Source organism: Salvelinus alpinus, chromosome 2 (genome assembly GCF_045679555.1).
Source record: "Salvelinus alpinus chromosome 2, SLU_Salpinus.1, whole genome shotgun sequence".
Classification (NCBI taxonomy): Eukaryota; Metazoa; Chordata; class Actinopteri; order Salmoniformes; family Salmonidae; genus Salvelinus; species Salvelinus alpinus.
In genome coordinates, this window is record NC_092087.1 from 22,429,533 (window position 1) to 22,449,684 (window position 20,152).

A 20,152-nucleotide genomic window follows, 5' to 3' on the forward strand; every position below is an offset into this window, starting at 1 on the left:
AAGGCTCAAAATTATCTCTCTGACTTAAGATTGAATACTTAATTCATCAACAGATATAGTTCCTCTGAATTGTTCTAATTTGAATATTGTGTATTTGAATGCTCTCTATCACCATGACAGGAACAGGGACTATACAGCAGTTGTTCATGTAAATTCTCTTACATTTCCACTTCAAAAAGACAGTTACAGGCAGTGAGCTACAGTAGGACGTGTTTCTTGTGCAATGAAAGGTTTCACTTCTCTCTAACTCTCTCCTAATTTCCATGAAAACTGTAAATGAACAAAGGAGGAGGAAAGTCGAGGATGCTTTGACTACCAAATGATTGTGACAGAGTGAGGCCTGTCTGAAGCCTGCCTGTGTCCAGACCATATCTCTCTCCATGATTGCAGCACCTCTCCCAATTTGCATTACTGTCCTCCACTCTAAGCTGTGCAGAACCACAGAGAAATATATTCTTTGCATTTTTTATTTGTTTTGTTAAAATGCCCATCTCTCCTTTTTACGATGTGGGTCTTATCAGCGTTGTATGCATATCCATCAACAGACAAAAATAGTCCCTGCTGCAAGCTGCTTGCATAACTCAATGAAGATTGTAATTCAGGAGCAGATACTGAGAAGAATTCCAGTGCGCAAAATTCAGTGAAATTCAGAGACAGTGAAATTCTGACATACACATTTTATTAGTCCAAGACATTGGTTGAGACGTATGGTTGAAGTCAGAAGTTTACATACACTTCGGTTAGAGTCATTAAAACTCATTTTTCAACCACTCCACAAATGTCTTGTTAACAAACTATAGCTTTGTGTATGACACAAGTAATTTTTCCAACACTTTTTTACAGACAGATTATTTAACTTATAATTCACTGTATCAAAATTCCAGTGGGTCAGAAGTTTACATACAGTAAGTTGACTGTGCCTTTAAACAGCTTGGAATTTACATAATTTGTGTCAATTGGAGGTGTACCTGTGGATGTATTTCAAGGCCTACCTTCAAACTCAGTGCCTCTTTTCTTAACATCATGGGAAAATCAAAAGAAATCAGCCAAGACCTCAGAAAAAACTGTAGACCTCCACAAGTCTGGTTCATCCTTGGGAGCAACTTCCAAACACCTGAAGGTACCACGTTCATCTGTACAAACAATAGTACGCAAGTATAAACACCATGGGACCACGCAGCCGTCATACTGCTCAGGAAGGAGACGCGTTCTGTCTCCTAGAGATTAACGTACTTTGGTGCGAAAAAGGCAAATCAATCCCAGAACAACAGCAAAGGACCATATGAAGATGCTGGAGGAAACAGGTACAAAAGTATCTATATCCACAGTAAAACGAGTCCTATATCGACATAACCTGAAAGGCCACTCAGCCTAGGAGAAGCCACTGCTCCAAAACTGCAAAAAAAAAGCCAGACTACGGTTTGCAACTGCACATGGGGACAAAGATCGTACTTTTTGGAGAAATGTCCTCTGGTCTGATAAAACAAAAATAGAACTGTTTGGCCATAATGACCATCGTTATGTTTGGGGGGAAAAGGGTGACGCTTGCAAGCCGAAGACCACCATCCCAACCGTGAAGCACGGGTGGCAGCATCATGTTGTGGGGGTGCTTTGCTGCAGGAGGGACTGGTGCACTTCACAAAATAGATGGCATCATGATGAGAAATTATGTGGATATATTGAAGCAACATCTCAAGACATCAGTCAGGAAGTTAAAGCTTGGTCGAAATTTTTTTTTTTTTTTTTTTTTTTTTCACCTTTATTTAACCAGGTAGGCTAGTTGAGAACAAGTTCTCATTTGCAACTGCGACCTGGCCAAGATAAAGCATAGCAGTGTGAACAGACAACACAGAGTTACACATGGAGTAAACAATAAACAAGTCAATAACATGGTAGAAAAAAAGAGAATCTATATACAATGTGTGCAAAAGGCATGAGGTAGGCAATAAATCGAATAATTACAATTTAGCAGATTAACACTGGAGTGATAAATCATCAGATGATCATGTGCAAGAAGAGATACTGGTGTGCAAAAGAGCAGAAAAGTAAATAAATAAAAGCAGTATGGGGGGTGAGGTAGGTAAATTGGGTGGGTAGTTTACAGATGGACTATGTACAGCTGCAGCGATCGGTTAGCTGCTCGGATAGCAGATTTTTAAAGTTGTTGAGGGAGATAAAAGTCTCCAACTTCAGAGATTTTTGCAATTCGTTCCAGTCGCAGGCAGCAGAGAACTGGAAGGAAAGGCGTCCAAATGAGGTTTTAGCTTTAGGGATGATCAGTGAGATACACCTGCTGGAGCGCGTGCTGCGGGTGGGTGTAGCCATCGTGACCAGTGAACTGAGATAAGGCGGCACTTTACCTAGCATAGCCTTGTAGATGACCTGGAGCCAGTGGGTCTGACGACGAACATGTAGCGAGGGCCAGCCGACTAGGGCCGAAATGGGTCTTCCAAATGGACAATGACCCCAAGCATACTTCCAAAGTTGTGGCAAAATGGCCTAAGGACAACAAAGTCAAGGTATTGGAGTGGCCATCACAAAGCCCTGACCTCAATTCCTGTAGAACATTTGCGGGTAGAACTGAAAAAGTGTGTGCGAGCAAGGAGGCCTACAAACCTGACTCAGTTACACCAGCTCTGTCAGGAGGAATGGCCAAAATTCACCCAACTTATTGTGGGAAGCTTGTGGAAGGCTACCCGAAACATTTGACCCAAGTGAAGCAATTTAAAGGCAATCCTACCAAATACTAATTGAGTGTATGTAAACTTCTGACCCACTGGGAATGTGATGAAAGAAATAAAAGTTCAAATAAATCATTCTCTCTACTATTATTCTGACATTTCACATTCTTAAAATAAAGTGGTGATCCTAACTGACCCAAGACAGGGAATTTTTACTAGGATTAAATGTCAGGAATTGTGAAAAACTGAGTTTAGATGTCTTTGGCTAAGGTGTATGTAAACTTCTGACTTCAACTGTAGCCAGCAACTCAACCCCACGATTTGAGATAGAGTTGAGCGGCGACTAGTGTGGGCGGACTGGAGCTCCGACCAAACATAAAATGAAAATGTTATAAAAAAATGACAGATTTCAGCACCCAAAGAACAGCACACATTTACAGTCTATTGTTGGGGTGCTGAAATATGTCGTTTTTGATAAAAACGTAATTTTATGTGACGTTGGAGCTCCAGTCCCCCCACACTAGTTGCAGTTTAAATCTATTGTAAATCGTGGAGCTGAGTTTAGTTGGCTAGTCCAGATATTACTGACACAAGCCACATTAATACCCGTCAACTCCCCTTTTTTATACAACAATACCATGACATAAATGGAATCATATAGAAAATATTAAAAAATGTTCATGTTAACCATTCCTATCAATAACATAGAAGTAAATAATGATCATAATAAGGAGTTTCTGGGTATTGATACATTTGCTGACAATTTCTAGTTGGGACTGACTATAGTGAGTCTACCCTAACAGACAAATTAGATCTCTTGGTATAGCAGGACAAGGAGGTGTGTCTTTCAAAAAGGTTCTCCCCAACCCCTCCCATCGCTCCCTTTCTAACCTTAATCTCAGTCATTTTCGAGGGGTTCTAGAACTCAGTTAGTCTTCTGGAGATTTTCCCACACATACACAGATACAAACCTCAGGCTGTATGATCTCTTAATCTCTCACCTAGCTGGGTATCCTTCTACTGCGGCCGTACTTTACTCACCTTTGACATCCACTCCTCACAGGGACCTCAGGTAGGTACAGCTTTTCTGTCACATTACAGTGCCACTGTACACACTATCAGCCTGTGAGTGACAGTGGAAGTGTAATGGTGTGAAACTGGAACCTGTGGAAGTTAGCATTCTGCATTACTCCAGATCATTCGTTGATTGATTGGCTGCAACACTATGGGAGATAAAAGTGGCAATGGCTTCTTTAGATAAAGTTCTTAAACTTTTTCATCATGTTACATTTTGGTAACCCTAGCTACAACTGTAACACTACAGTTACAGTAAAGGAGGGCATTGTTGAATTATTTATATCCAGACAAGTGTACACTTATCAACATGGGTCTTAATTGCTCATCATGTCTTTATTTCTAGTATGTTACTTCTCTCCATCTAGTTGGATTAATAATTTGAGTTGAATCTTAATTTAACATAAAGCATTTTCATTAACATTTGAATTGTAACTATTTCACTTTACAATTTTGACATCTATGTATTTTTGCCATAACGGATGGTATACAATGAGAGTAAAACTCTCCTATACCATTGGAAATTTACAGTGTCATTTCACTATTTTCCTATTGTGATTATTTGGGCAAATTGTTTTGTTGTTGTTATTGCAGTGATAGCATTGATATATTATGCACAATTTTTTTATTAAGAGAAGTTCCATAACAGTGGTTTTCTATGGTCCACTGGCTGTTAGTCAGCAGTAATTGTGTTGCAATAGATTTATACTAATCAGATGGGATTAGTTGATTCCGTCATATCACTGGTGCTAGGTATATTAAGTAGGACAATAATGTACTCTATCTGATTTTCTCAGACTCCATCAGACCCTATTAGGCTCCTCTTTTCCCTTATCACAAGTGAATAAAGATATGGTGCAACATTGTGTCTACTACTAACTACTGTACACCCTGCACTGTCTGTTACAGAGCAGACCATACTTCCGTTGTTTGCAGAGATTAATTATACCATCAATTCCATTGAATGTGATAAACTCACTTTATATTATGCAAAATTGTCACTGAACTATATCAAATTATCAAAGCACCAGCACCATGTAAGTGCTGAACATCTATAAACAGATTATTTCCATTGAATGAACTGTTTTCAATTTCATTATTACAATTTTTATTAGTTTTTTCCTTAGAAGAACTCAATGTTTTAGCCCAGGGATGTTTCTCTCATATTCTGTTTTTATAAAACACATAATATGAATTCCTATAAAGGTCATTTGTTGTAGTCAGCAAACGTTTGTTCACTGTTTGTAATTACAGATAGGTTTATTAATTATTAGGGTCTACTTTCAGCCACAGGCAAATGAGGATTCTTGAAAGGGAAGTTAGAAAAGAACTGCTGCTGTCGAGGGACCATCATGTCTTGAAGTTACATGGGTTTCTTTAAAATGGCATCCACACAAACAACATTATTGAATGTAAATCACATCGGCCTACTGAGATGCTGGTCCTGTCTGGTTGTTTCTATAGGTCAAATCAGGTCCCAACTAGATCTATTCCCTGGGACTCCCTAAGAATGGCAGATTTCTCCAAATCCTTTCTGTTGTTTCAGAGTCAGTGGTTATCTCTGTAAACATGGAGGATTCTACTGAACAGTCTCACTGGGTGTCTCCGGCTCTGCTCAGCTCTGATCCCCTGGCCAGCTTCTCCTCAGAGCCTGGCTTACTACCTCCAGGAGAGGAGGGAGAGCCCTTCTTCTCCAACCATGAGACTGATTTCACCAGCCTGCCCTCCTACTTCTCCAACCCCAGCCACAGCAGGGCTCCATCAGCCTACAGACACAGCTCAGGTCAGCAGTGTGGAACCTAACATAACTTTAAAACGTTTATGTTGACCTTTCAGAGTTTAAATTAACATTGAATATAAAAGTATTTGAAAAATGTGTAATGAGGGACTCCCCTGACAACTATGCCCGTCTATTGTATCTCTCTCGTACAGTCCGCCAAGTGTACTCCTCGCCCTCTCTCCCAAGCAACCTCCAATGGCTAGAAGGGCCTGGAAGCCACTCTCTGAGCTCTCCTTACAACCCATCAACCTCTACTTGGACCAGCAACCCTTTCACCAAGACTCCACTGCACCCACACACCCCAACCTCCCTTTATGCCTCCAGTGCCACATCCTCGTTTTCCTGCAGAAATGGGTACTCCTCTCCAGGCAGGGATGGCAAGGAAAGTCCCAGGCTTCAGGAGGCCTTGAAGGCCGAGCGCTTGAGTCCTTTAGGGGGAGGTGGTGGAAGCAGTTTTCTGAATCTGACTTCAGCTGCTGGGGGTGTTTACACACCATCTCCCCACTCCCACTCGCAGATGCTGGGCCCCTACAGCTCGTACATAACCTCTCCACAGGACTACAGCACAGCAGGCCTCTACTCTCCAGGGGCATGGATTAACCCCTCCTCCTACTCCCCCAAACTACGTAATAAGATGAGGCTGTCCCCACCAGGTGAGCAAAATAGGACTCCAGAATAGCCTGATTTTTGGGGGGTTCAGTAGAGATTACTTAATTACATACATATTTATGTGCACTAACTAATATCGTAGGCTAATTATTTGGGGTTCAATACCTGAGGAAGTGGAAACTCAAAACACATTAACTAGATCGCTAACTCTAAATATAATACCCACTGCTAGTAGCCATGTATTCATCCAACAGTAAATGTAATGTCTTAAAAATCATTGCAGTTGTAGGCTACCACCTACAGTAGGGCTGTGGCGGTCATTACATTTTGTCAGCTGGTGACTGTCAAGAAAATAACTGCCAGTCTCATGGTAATTGACAGTTAATTAACATAAACACGTTTAGCATTTCCTGGCTTCCATGTACAGCCTACAATTCACTGATGCAGACATTTGGAACATCTACATTTTAAAAAGTCTAGTAAATCAATTTAATATAGCCTACACCATCACATTGAATCCATTATTTATTTTAGACAGGTTTAAAGAAACATGATATGAAGAAAATGTAGTCTATTTCAGAAAAACAGAATAGCATTCTCTGAGTTGTCTTTATGTTAGGCCCTGATATGGGTAAATAAAAAAAAACAAGAAAATCATGCCATCTGGGTTGCTTAATATAAGGAATTTAAAATGATTTATACTTTTACTTTTGATACTTAAGTATATTTAAATTCAAATACTTTTAGACTTTTACTGAAGTAGTATTTTACTGGGTGGCTTTCACTTTTACTTGAGTCATTTTCCTTTAATGTATCTTTACTTTTACTCAAGTATGACAAGTGGGTACTTTTTCCACCATTGGCTATATGTTTTGATTTTTAATACATTCTAAGGCTGCATGATGCGACTCTAATGATGATTTGAAAAAGGTTGCATGAAAGGCATGAGCTTTTCTTTGTTTTTTTTGCAGGCTGCACATACTTCATCAGTCACTCAATTACAATTTGACAAGCACTTGATAGTATTCTCACCAGGCCTCGAATTTCCCGTGGCATCCCCCTTGTGTGGCCGTAATGCCCCTAAACAATCCATGCCTTTTGCGGCCAAAGTGGCCGTTGTGCCATTGGGCTGAATATAGTACACTCAACAAAAGTAGAAACGCAACATGTAAGGTGTTGGTTCCATGTTTCATGAGTTGAAATAAAACATCCCAGAAATGTTCCATATGCACAAAAAGCTTATATCTCTCATATTTTGTACACAAATTTGTTTTCATCCCTGTTAGTGGGCATTTCTCCTTTACCAAGATAATCCATTCACTTAACGGGTGTGGCATATCAAGAAGCTGATTAAACAGTATGATCATTACATGGGTGCACCTTGTGCTGGGGACAATAAAAGCAAACGTGAAAATGTGCAGTTTTGTTACACAACACAATGCCACAGATGTCTCAAGTTTTGAGAGAGCGTGAAATTGGCATACTGACTGCAGGAATGTGCACATGAGCTGTTTCCAGTTAATTTCTCTACCATAAGCCGCCTCTAACATTGTTTTAGAACATTTGACAGTACGTCCAACCGGCCTCACAACCGCAGAGCCACGTGTAACCACGCCAGCCCAGGACCTCCACATTCGGATTCTTCACCTACAGGATCATCTGAGACCAGCCACCAGGACATCTGACTAAACTGTGGGTTTGCATAAGTGAAGAATTTCTGCACAAACTTGTCAGAAACCATCTCATCTTCATGCTTGTCGTCTTCACCAGGGTCTTGACACGACTGCAGTTTGGCGTTGTAACTGACTTTAGTGGACAAATGCTCACCTTCGATGGCCATGGGCACACTGGAGAAGTGTGTTCTTCATGGATGAATCCCAGTTTCAACTGTATTGGGCAGATGGCAGACGTTGTGTGGAACAGCGGTTTGCTGATGTCAATGTTGTGAACAGAGTGCCCCATGGTGGCGGTGGGGTTATGGTATGGGCCGGAATAAGCTACGAACAATGAACACAATTGCATTTTATCAATGGCAATTTGAATGCACAGAGATACCATGGCGAGATCATGAGGCCAATTGTCGTGCCATTCATCCGGTGCCATCGCCTCATGTTTTAGCATAATAATGGACGGCCCCATGTTACAAGGATCTGTACACAATTCCTGTAAGCTGATAATTTCCCAGTTCTTCCATGGTCTGCACACGCACCAGACATGTCACCCATTGAGCATGTTTGGGATGCTCTGGATCGACGTGTATGACAGTGTGATCCAGTTCCCACCAATATCCAGCAACTTCGCACAGCCATTGAAGAGGAACTGGGACAACATTCCACAGGCCACAATCAACAGCCTGATCAACTTTTTGCGAAGGAGGCAAATGGTGGTCACACCAGATACTGACTGGTTTTCTGATCCACGACCCTACCATTTTTTAAGGCATCTGTGACCAGCAGATGGATATTTGTATTTCCAGTCATGTGAAATCCATAGACTAGGGCCTAATGAATGTATTTATATTGACTGATTTCCTTATATGAACTGTAACTCAGTAAAATCTTTTAAATAGTCGCTTGTTGCGTTTATATTTTTGTTCAGTGTAATTATAATTCCCTTCTCCCGGCTGCTGTGCTCCAAAGCACTCTCACTCACATGGCTTTCTCAGATATCTTAATTCTTATTAGCTAATGCCCGTCACGTGATCAGGTCCTTGTCACAGCTAAGCAGTAGGCTACAAGTGAAGACAGGCACATCGGGGATGCAATTGCACGTGTCACTCTTATCAAATTCCGAGGCGCATATTGAAGATGTTAGAAGAACTGTCCAAATTTAGCCTACTTTTCGTCAGCCAATAAGATGAGGAGGCAAAAGCATTAGCCTATGTCAATCTACTATCCCCCATCGTACAGAAGTTGACCTATTCTATTGGACAACTTGTTCTTCTGTGCAATAAATAAATATTCCAAACATACTCTGGGACAGTTGTGGGATGCGATAGATCCCAAATTAATACAACCACTCGCATCAAAAAACTTTTTAAAAGAAATGAGGGTGATGCAACAGATCAGAACATTTTGCTTAAAATGTTGATAAACTATTAGACTATTTCTTCATATTATAAGTGTAGCAACGCGCACACGGCAGTAGGCTATAATTGCGATTTTTCCAAAATGCAATCAATTAGCGGAAAACACTGTTCTCAAAAATGACCGCAAATGCGATTATGCATGTAATGCTCTATTATAAAGGTGCATTTTTATGGTGAAAATGATTTTCCCCGAATTTGAAACTCGTGCTGCCTATGTATTTCTGTTAGGCTCTACACCCGTTGTAAAGCAGAATAATGTGCTTAATTTTAAGAAGTTATTTGGCCACTTTAGTTGTGATACAAACATTATCAAAACATATAGGCCTATGGGCTAGGCTGAATGAGGTGTGCGACTATGATTTGAGAAAGTCGCAAAATATGTGTGAAATTAGGTTGGATTTAGAATGGACCATTAACATGTCTGTCTCGGACAGAGCATGAGGGGAAAAAAGACATGTCATCTATGCACCTAAATAGAGAATGGAGGACGCTTTTCCCTTTGTTCATTTTCATGCCAGCCTGGTAGGCTATACTCCTATTGTAAAGTGAAGCATTGTGCTTAATATTAGGAAAGTTGATAAATAAATAAAGTAGGCCTAGCCTTTAGAAAGCTGTTGGGATCCTCTTTTTAATAGAGGCCATCAAAACTCTGTTTTCTAAGCAAATGCATCAGCCTATAGAAATATTGCGCAACATGAGCTCATGGGCTCTCATGAAGTGTTTGATTTTATTTTCGTAAACATTTGCATTGATGTCAGAGTGACTAGAGGGACGATAGAGTCCTGAGTACTTGACAGTTGTCAAGTTTGGTAGGCTACTAATGACCATCAGCAGCATCAGAGCTTGGAGAAGCCAAGTTACCATGACTAAATGGTCATGTGGAATTTTATTGTGAATTTGATTGTGTGGTGGTAATATGGTCACCTTAACAGCCCGACAGTATTAACAATGAGACTTATAGGCCTATGCCCTCAACAACAAGTGCATTTCGCTCAAGTTCTACTCAATACCTCAAAGCCATACCAAATCGTAGCTATTGAGCTGAATATTCAGAGTTGAGAAATAACAATTATAACTACAGAAAGCTGAGACCCTCCTCTCTTTGACAGTGACAAGGGAACAAAGCTTCCAAAGCTGTGTTTTAACCACAATTGCATTTTGAAATGTTCAGTGGCGTAAAGTACTTAAATAAAAAATACTTTAAAGTACTACTTAAGTACTTTACTATTTATATTTTGGCTACTTTTACTTTTACTTCACTACATTCTTTATTAAACAGCATGATCATTACACAGGTGCACCTTGTGCTGGGTACAATAAAAGGCCACTCTAAAATATGCAATTTTGTCACACAACACAACGCCACAGATGTCTCAAGGTTTTAGGGAGCATGCGATTGGCATGCTGACTGCAGGAATGTCCCCCAGAGCTGGTGCCAGATAGTTGAATATACATTTTTCTACCATAAACCGCCTCCAACGTCGCTTTAGAGAATTTGGCAGCACGTCCAACCGGCCTCACAACCGAGACCATGTGTAACCACGCCAGCCCAGGACCTCCACATCCGGCTTCTTCACCTACAGGATAGTCTAAGACCAGCCACCCGGACAGCTGTTGAAACTGAGGAGTATTTATTTTTTATTTAAATTTGTAAAAATGTTTACCCCCTTTTTCTCCCCAATTTCATGGTATCCAATTAGTAGCTACAGTCTTGTCTCATCGCTGCAACTCCCGTATGGAGAGGCGAAGATCAAGAGCCATGCATCCGCCGAAACACAACCCAACCAAGCCGCACTGCTTCTTGACACAATGCCCACTTAATCTGGAAGCCAGCCGCACCAATGTGCCGGTCGCGATAGAGCCTGGACTCAAACCAATAATCTTTAGTGGCACAGCTAGCACTGCGATGCAGTGCCTTAGACCCCTGCGCCACTCAGGAGGCCTGAGGAGTATTTCTGTCTAAAATGAAGCCCTTTTGTAAGGAAAAACTCGTTCTGATTGGCTGGGCCTGGCTCCCTAGTGGGTGGGCCTGGCTCGCAAGTGGATGGGCCTATGCCCTCCCATGGCTAGCCATGGCTGCGCCCCTGCCCAGTCAAGTGAAATCCATAAATTAGGGCCTAATGAATTTATTTCAATTGACTGATTTCCTTATATGAACTGTAACTCAGTAAAATTGTTGAAACTGTTCCATGTTGCGTTTATGATCACTCGGCTACACATGCCTGTCCGTAATGTCAGTATGCCTTGTCTACTGCTGTTTCGGTTAGTTATTATTGTTTTATTTCACTGTAGATCCCCCAGCCCCGCCCAACATATCTTAGATAGCTCTTTTGTCCCACCCCCCACACATTCTGAGACCTCACCTGGCTTAACTTGTGCCTCCAGAGACACAACCTCTCTCATCGTCACTCAGTGCTTAGGTTTACCTCCACTGTATTCACATCCTACCATACCCTTGTCTGTACAATATGCCCTGAATCTATTCTACCACGCTCAGAAATCTGCTCCTTTAATTCTCTGTTCCCAACGCACTAGACTACCAGTTCTTATAGCCTTTAGCCATACCCTTATCCTACTCCTCCTCTGTTCCTCTGGTGATGTAGAGGTTAACTCAGGCCCTGTAGCCCCCAGCAACACATCTATTTCCCAGGCACTCTCATTTGTTGACTTCTGTAACCGTAAAAGACTTGGTTTCATGCATGTTAACATCAGAAGCCTCCTCCCTAAATTTGTTTAATTCACTGCTTTAGCACACTCAGCCAACCCAGATGTCCTAGCCGTGTCTGAACCGTGTCTGAAGGCCACCAAAAATTCTGAAATTTCCATCCCCAACTACAACATTATCTGACAAGATAAAACTGCCAAAGGGGGCGAAGTTTCAATCTACTGCAGAGATAGCTTGCAGAGTTCTGTCATACTATCCAGGTCTGTGCCCAAACAATTCAAGGTTCTACTTTTTAAATCCACCTTTCCAATTTGAGGTTCTACTTTTAAAAATCCACCTTTCCAGAAATAAATCTCTCACCGTTGCCGCTTGTTATAGACCCCCCTCAGCCCCCAGCTGTGCCTTGTACACCATATGTGAATTGATTGCCCCCCATCTATCTTCAGAGTTCGTACTGTTGGTTGACCTAAACTGGGATATGCTTAACACCCTGGCCGTCCTACAATCTAAACTAGATGCCCTCAATCTCACACAAATGATCAAACAACCCTAAATCCATAACCATGGGCACCCTCACAGATATCATCCTGACCAACTTGCCCTCTAAATTCACCTCTGCTGTCTTCAACCAGGATCTTAGCGATCATTGCCTGCGTCCGTAGTGGGTCCGCGGTCAAACGACCACCCCTCATCACTGTCAAATGCTTCCTAAAACATTTCAGTGAGCAGGCCTTTTTAATCGACCTGGCCCGGGTATCCTGGAAGGATATTGACCTCATCCCATCAGTAGAGGATGCCTGGTTGTTCTTTAAAAGTGCTTTCCTCACCATCTTAAATAAGCATGCCCCATTCAAAAAATGTAGAACTAAGAACAGATATAGCCCTTGGTTCACCCCAGACTTGACTGCCCTTGACCAGCACAAAAACATCCTGTGGCGTTCTGCATTAGCATCGAATATCCCCCGCGATATCCAACTTTTCAGGTGACGCCAGGAACCAATATACACAGTCAGTTAGGAAAGCTAAGACTAGCTTTGCATCCTGTAGCAATAATTCCAAAAAGTTTTGGGACACTGTAAAGTCCATGGAGAAGAAGAGCACCTCCTCCCAGCTGCCCACTGCACTGATGATAGGAAACACTGTCACCACCGATAAATCTACGATAATCGATCATTTCAAACACATCACGGACCATTTCGAAACCCCCCGTACCTTCTCCACTATGCAATCTGGTTTCTGAGCTGGTCATGGGTCCACCTCAGCCACGCTCAAGGTCCTAAACGATATCATAAACGCTGTCGATAAAAGACAGTACTGTACTGTGCAGCCGTCTTCATCGACCTGGCCAAGGCTTTCGACTCTGTCAATCACTACATTCTTATCGGCAGACTCAATAGCCTTGGTTTCTCAAATGACTGCCTCGCCTGGTTCACCAACTACTTCTCAAATAGACCTCTGGCAGTCTCTATGGGGTGCCACAAGGTTCAATCCTCAGGCCAACTCTTTTTATCTGTATACAGTGGGGCAAAAAAGTATTTAGTCAGCCACCAATTGTGCAAGTTCTCCCACTTAAAAAGATGAGAGAGGCCTGTAATTTTCATCATAGGTACACTTCAACTATGACAGACAAAATGAGAAAAAAAAATCCAGAAAATCACATTGTAGGATTTTTAATGAATTTATTTGCAAATTATGGTGGAAAATAAGTATTTGGTCAATAACAAAAGTTTATCTCAATACTTTGTTATATACCCTTTGTTGGCAATGACAGAGGTCAAACGTTTTCTGTAAGTCTTCACAAGGTTTTCACACACTGTTGCTGGTATTTTGGCCCATTCCTCCATGCAGATCTCCTCTAGAGCAGTGATGTTTTGGGGCTGTTGCTGGGCAACACGGACTTTCAACTCCCTCCAAAGATTTTCTATGGGGTTGAGATCTGGAGACTGGCTAGGCCACTCCAGGACCTTGAAATGCTTCTTACGAAGCCACTCCTTCGTTGCCCGGGCGGTGTGTTTGGGATCATTGTCATGCTGAAAGACCCAGCCACGTTTCATCTTCAATGCCCTTGCTGATGGAAGGAGGTTTTCACTCAAAATCTCACGATACATGGCCCCATTCATTCTTTCCTTTACACGGATCAGTCGTCCTGGTCCCTTTGCAGAAAAACAGCCCCAAAGCATGATGTTTCCACCCCCATGCTTCACAGTAGGTATGGTGTTCTTTGGATGCAACTCAGCATTCTTTGTCCTCCAAACACGACGAGTTGAGTTTTTACCAAAAAGTTCTATTTCGGTTTCATCTGACCATATGACATTCTCCCAATCTTCTTCTGGATCATCCAAATGCTCTCTAGCAAACTTCAGACGGGCCTGGACATGTACTGGCTTAAGCAGGGGGACACGTCTGGCACTGCAGGATTTGAGTCCCTGGCGGCGTAGTGTGTTACTGATGGTAGGCTTTGTTACTTTGGTCCCAGCTCTCTGCAGGTCATTCACTAGGTCCCCCCGTGTGGTTCTGGGATTTTTGCTCACCGTTCTTGTGATCATTTTGACCCCACGGGGTGAGATCTTGCGTGGAGCCCCAGATCGAGGGAGATTATCAGTGGTCTTGTATGTCTTCCATTTCCTAATAATTGCTCCCACAGTTGATTTCTTCAAACCAAGCTGCTTACCTATTGCAGATTCAGTCTTCCCAGCCTGGTGCAGGTCTACAATTTTGTTTCTGGTGTCCTTTGACAGCTCTTTGGTCTTGGCCATAGTGGAGTTTGGAGTGTGACTGTTTGAGGTTGTGGACAGGTGTCTTTTATACTGATAACAAGTTCAAACAGGTGCCATTAATACAGGTAACGAGTGGAGGACAGAGGAGCCTCTTAAAGAAGAAGTTACATGTCTGTGAGAGCCAGAAATCTTGCTTGTTTGTAGGTGACCAAATACTTATTTTCCACCATAATTTGCAAATAAATTCATAAAAAATCCTACAATGTGATTTTCTGGATTTTCTTTTCTCATTTGGTCTGTCATAGTTGAAGTGTACCTATGATAAAAATTACAGGCCTCTCTCATCTTTTTAAGTGGGAGAACTTGCACAATTGGTGGCTGACTAAATACTTTTTTGCCCCACTGTATATCAATGATGTCGCTCTTGCTGCTGGGGATTCTCTGATCCACCTCTAAGCAGATGACACCATTCTCTATACATCTGGCCCTTCTTTGGACACTGTGTTAACAAACCTCCAAACGAGCTTCAATGCCATACAACACTCTTTCCGTGGCTTCCAACTGCTTTTAAATGCCAGTAAAACTAAATGCATGCTCTTCAACCGATTGCTGCCCACAACCGCCCGCCCGACTAGCATCACTACTCTGGACGGTTCTGACTTAGAATATGTGGACAACTGCAAATACCTAGGTGTCTGGTTAGACTGTAAACTCTCCTTCCAGACTCACATTAAGCATCTCCAATCCAAAATTAAATCTAGAATCGGTTTCCTATTTCACAACAAAGCCTCCTTCACTCATGCTGCCAAACATACCCTCGTAAATCTAACTATCCTACCGATCCTCAACTTCGGCGATCATTTACAAAATAGCCTCCAACACTCTACTCAGCAAATTGGATGTAGTCTATCACAGTGCCAGCCGTTTTGTCACCAAAGCCCCATATACTACCCACCACTGCAACCTGTATGCTCTCGTTGGCTGGCCCTCGCTTCGTATTCGGCGCCAAACCCGCTGGCTCCAGGTCATCTATAAGTCTTTGCTAGGTAAAGCCCCGCCTTATCTCAGCTCACTGGTCACCATAGCAACACCCACCTGTAGCATGTGCTCCAGCAGGTATATTTCACTGGTCATCCCCAAAGCCAACACGTCCTTTGGCCTCCTTTCCTTCCAGTTCTCTGCTGCCAATGACTGTTATGAATTGCAAAAATCACTGAAACTGGAGACTTATATCTCCCTCTCTAACTTTAAGCATCAGCTGTCAGAGCAGCTTACCGATCACTGTACCTGTACACAGCCCATCAGTAAATAGCACACCCAACTAGCTCATCCCCATAATGTTATTTTTTTTATTTGTTGCTCTTTTGTACCCCAGTATCTCTACTTGCACATCATCATCTGCACATCTATCACTCTTACTACATTTGCACACACTGTACGTTGATTTTTCTATTGTGTTATTGACTGTACGTATGTTTATCCCATGTGTAACTCTGTGCTGTCGTTTTAGTCGCACTGCTTTGCTTTATCTTGGCAAGGTCACAGTTGTAAATGAAGCTTGTTCTCAACTGGCTTACCTGGTTAAATAAAGCTGAAATAAAAAAAATAAGAAAATAAAAAACATTCTACATTGTCACCTCAATCAAAACTTCCAGTTTTTTGGAAGGCTAAAACCATGATTTAGTCAAACAGTAAAGTGCATTATGCTCATGATTCCTGTATTTAAACTGTCTTCCCTGCCCCTGTGCCTGTGCACTCGCTGAGGCCTGCTGCTGTGATGAGTGAGCCACTCTCCTCTCCCCCACATGCGCTTGAGAGAAAAATGTGTTCTGATCGTATAACATTTCCAGTGGTGGAAAAAGTACCCAACTATCATACGTAAAGATACCTTAATAGAAAATTACTCAAGTAAAAGTAATTATCACCCAGTAAAATTCTACTTGAGTGAAAGTATAAAAGTATTTGGTTTAAAAAATACTTAAGTATCAAAAAAAATATATATAAATCATTTCAAATTCCTTACATTAAGCAAACCAGATGGCACCTTTTTCTTGTTTTTTAATTTACGGAAAGCCACGGTCTCACTCCAACATTCAGACATATTTTACAAACGAAGCATGTGTGTTTAGTTAGTCCACCAGATCAGAGGCAGTAGGGATGACCAGGGATGTTCGGTTGATAAGTGCGTGAATTTGACTATTTTCCTAGCCATTTCAAAATGTAACGAGTACTTTTGGGTGTCAAGGAAAATGTATGGAGTAAAAATACAATATTTTCTTAACCTCTCTGGGCTAGGGGGCGGTATTTTCACGTCCGGATGAAAAGCGTGCCCAAAGTAAACTGCCTGCTACTCAGGCCTAGAAGCTATGCATATTATTAGTCGATTTGGATAGAAAACACTCTGAAAACACTCCGTTTCTAAAACTGTTTGAATAGTGTCTGTGAGTATAACAGAACTGATTTGGCAGGCGAAACCCCGAGCACAATCCATCCAGGGATTTTTTTTTTAAAGCTAATCTGTTTTCTATTGGTTTCCTATGGCAAGCCCGTTTTAATAGAAATATGCTTGCAGTTCCTATGGCTTCCACCAGATGTCAACAGTCTTTAGAAATTGGTTGATGTTTTTCCTTTGAGTAGTGAAGAAGTAGCCCTTTCCATTCTGGGTGTATAGCCAAGTGTACTCTTTTGTTTGGGGCGTGTGACCTGAAGCTCGCTCCACTTTCATTTTATCCTCTATTAAACACAGTTTATAGCGTCTTAAATTTTATCGATTATTTACGTTTTAAAATACCTAAAGTTAGATTAGGAAAGTTGTTTGAAATGTTTCGACAAAGTTTACAGGTAACATTAGATAATGTGTATTCATGTCGGGCGAGTTGGAACCGGTGTTTTTCTGAATCAAACTCGCCAAATAAATGGGCATTTTGGAGATATAACTACGTAATTTATCGAACAAAAGGACCGTTTGTGATGTTTATGGGACATATTGGAATGCCAACAGAAGAAGATCTTCAAAGGTAAGGCATGAATTATATCGTTATTTCTGAGTTTTGTGTCACGCCTGGACGGTTGAAATATGATTGGCATGTGTTTGTATGCGGGGTGCTGTCCTCAGATAATAGCATGGTTTGCTTTCGCCGTAAAGCCTTTTTGAAACCTGACACGGTGGCTGGATGAACAAGAAGTTCAGCTTTAATTTGGTGTATTTCACTTGTGATTGTATGAAAGTTTAATATTTCTAATAATTTAATTTGAATTTGGCGCTCTGCAATTTCACCGGATGTTGTCAAATCGATCCCGCTAATGGGATTTGATCTATAATAATTAATCAGCTTCTTGATATGCCACACCTGTCAGGTGGATGGATTATCTTGGCAAAGTAGAAATGCTCTCTAACAGGGATGTGAACAAATATGTGCACCAACTTTGAAAGAAATAAGCTTTTTGTGCATATGGAACATTTCTGGGGATCTTATATTTCAGCTCATGAAACATGGGACCAACACTTTACATGTTGCGTTTATATTTTTGTCCAGTTTATATTAGTATAACAGAAATTGCGCAACATGCCCATGGTCCGCCAGCCATCTTAAGTTTTTTCATTGTTTTATTTTTATATAGTTAGATTTTTTTCGTATGTGTGTGTATTAATTTCAACCAGCCCACCCAACTAAAAAATGATCCAGCCCAATAGGTATTTGCCAGAATTGCCAGATGGCCAATCCACCCATGCTTTCCTCTGAACATCCTTTGGGATTTCAGATGATTCTTTGGGAACAAATGACCAGTAGGAGACTGATGTAGTGTGTTTGTGATTTGTGGCAGACGCCAGGGAGTGCGTCAACTGTGGAGCCACTAACACCCCTCTATGGCGTCGAGATGGGACAGGACACTACCTGTGTAACGCCTGTGGGCTTTATCACAAGATGAATGGCCAAAACCGTCCCCTGATCCGGCCAAAGAAAAGACTGGTATGATATGGCACAAGGATTGGATAAGCTAATCAGTTGTAAATTCTATTGTGTTGACATGCCAACCTATTGATTGAAAAACTCAAAGAATCCAAATGAACATTGGAACTCACCTTTCATCCACAGAATTGACGTACATTCCTCTCTCTCTGTTTCAGATTGTCAGTAAGCGGGCTGGGACACAATGTGCCAACTGTAACACCAGCACCACCACATTGTGGAGACGGAATGCCAGCGGTGAGCCTGTGTGCAATGCCTGTGGACTCTACTTCAAGCTGCACAACGTGAGTCAATGAACAAGATACACTGATACAGTATACTGACTGCTAGAGAGCTACTATTACCAGCTTCTAGCTAGCACCCCTTCACTGGTTAAAAAGACAAAACCCCACACAACTCCAAGCTACTGAACCCTAGTCATTGAACCGCAAGAGCGGTTTGTTTTAGATCTACCTCATGTAGTATAGTAGTATCAGGGTAATAACGGAGAAAGAGAATGTACTAACTTATGTATATGAAGTAAAGGCACACTTCTCTTTTCACAGGTCAACAGACCCCTTACTATGAAGAAAGACGGTATCCAAACACGAAACCGTAAAGTGTCCAACAAGAACAAGAAGGGCAAGATGAGTGCCATGTTGGAGCAATACCCTGACCTATCACAGGGTCCCACCCTCGATTACCACGGGGGCCCTTACTCCCTGGGCCCAGGGTCACTGCTCTCCTACAGCCACACCCCTCACTTCCTCCCCCCACCTTCCGGCCTGCACCCGTCTGCCAACCTGTCCTACACCCAACACCCAAACACTGCCATGGTGCCCACTCTGGTGTGAAACAGACCTGGGCATATGCAGACCCATAAAGGCAGCAACATACAGAGCATACAGACACAAAGTAGCCTACTGAGGAAAAGCTTCTTTGTAACAATGGATGCCCTGTACATAAATGCATTTATACTTGCTTACCAATTTTGCGTGTGAAGTTGATCTTGTCTAAACACTGGACATAATATGGTGGCTAATTTTTTCAAGATCAAAAAATAAAAACTTTTACAGAATAATTTGACTGTATTTTGTTAAAAGGCATATTCTATGTTTATGAAAAGTAAAATAATAAAAGTAAAGTTTATACGTCCCACTGTGATCATTGATACGGCTAACACTGGTATGAGCTTGTAGCTGTATTTTGTAAATACGCACCAACTACAGTTGCCATATCCCTTTTCAAATGTTTATGATTTTAGTAGACCAATGTGAAAGGGCATTCAAATGTGAAATTGTTTTGCATTTGCTACATTTCTATATTTGTAATTTCTTAAAAGCTCCACATAAACAATAAAACATGAATGATAATATTAAGAAAACTTCTATACTATTTCTGGTTAATTTCTAAACAAATACCTGGGTTTAGGCACAAGTTGCTCGTTTTCAATGTGTAAATGGTATTTAAATTATCAGGACTGTTTCAGGTGCTGCAGTGAGTATCACTATAGTGGCATTGTACTCTCACTTGCTGAGGTATAATGGTGTCTTTGTCCAGGTTCTGTTAGGGTAAGGACTCTGACAGT

General features: G+C 41.6%; 1 protein-coding gene across 1 annotated transcript; it reads left to right on the top strand.

Moving 5' to 3' along the window:
* The first annotated feature begins 3,579 nt into the window (after nucleotides 1-3,579).
* On the top strand, nucleotides 3,580-19,715 carry gata1a (GATA binding protein 1a). The gene is made up of 6 exons (XM_071370779.1): nucleotides 3,580-3,753; nucleotides 5,302-5,538; nucleotides 5,688-6,188; nucleotides 18,440-18,585; nucleotides 18,744-18,869; nucleotides 19,131-19,715. The coding sequence occupies exons 2-6, from the start codon at nucleotides 5,325-5,327 to the stop codon at nucleotides 19,416-19,418; spliced, it is 1,275 nt and encodes a 424-aa protein (XP_071226880.1). The 5' UTR covers nucleotides 3,580-3,753; nucleotides 5,302-5,324; the 3' UTR covers nucleotides 19,419-19,715.
* The last annotated feature ends 437 nt before the right edge of the window (nucleotides 19,716-20,152 follow it).

Excerpts from the sequence above, each read along its gene's own strand:
- gata1a (XM_071370779.1), top strand. The coding sequence starts at position 5,325 with ATGGAGGATTCTACTGAACAGTCTCACTGGGTGTCTCCGGCTCTGCTC. Across the intron at positions 6,189-18,439 it reads GATGAGGCTGTCCCCACCAG|ACGCCAGGGAGTGCGTCAAC; the intron begins GTGAGCAAAATA and ends GATTTGTGGCAG. Across the intron at positions 18,586-18,743 it reads TCCGGCCAAAGAAAAGACTG|ATTGTCAGTAAGCGGGCTGG; the intron begins GTATGATATGGC and ends TCTCTGTTTCAG.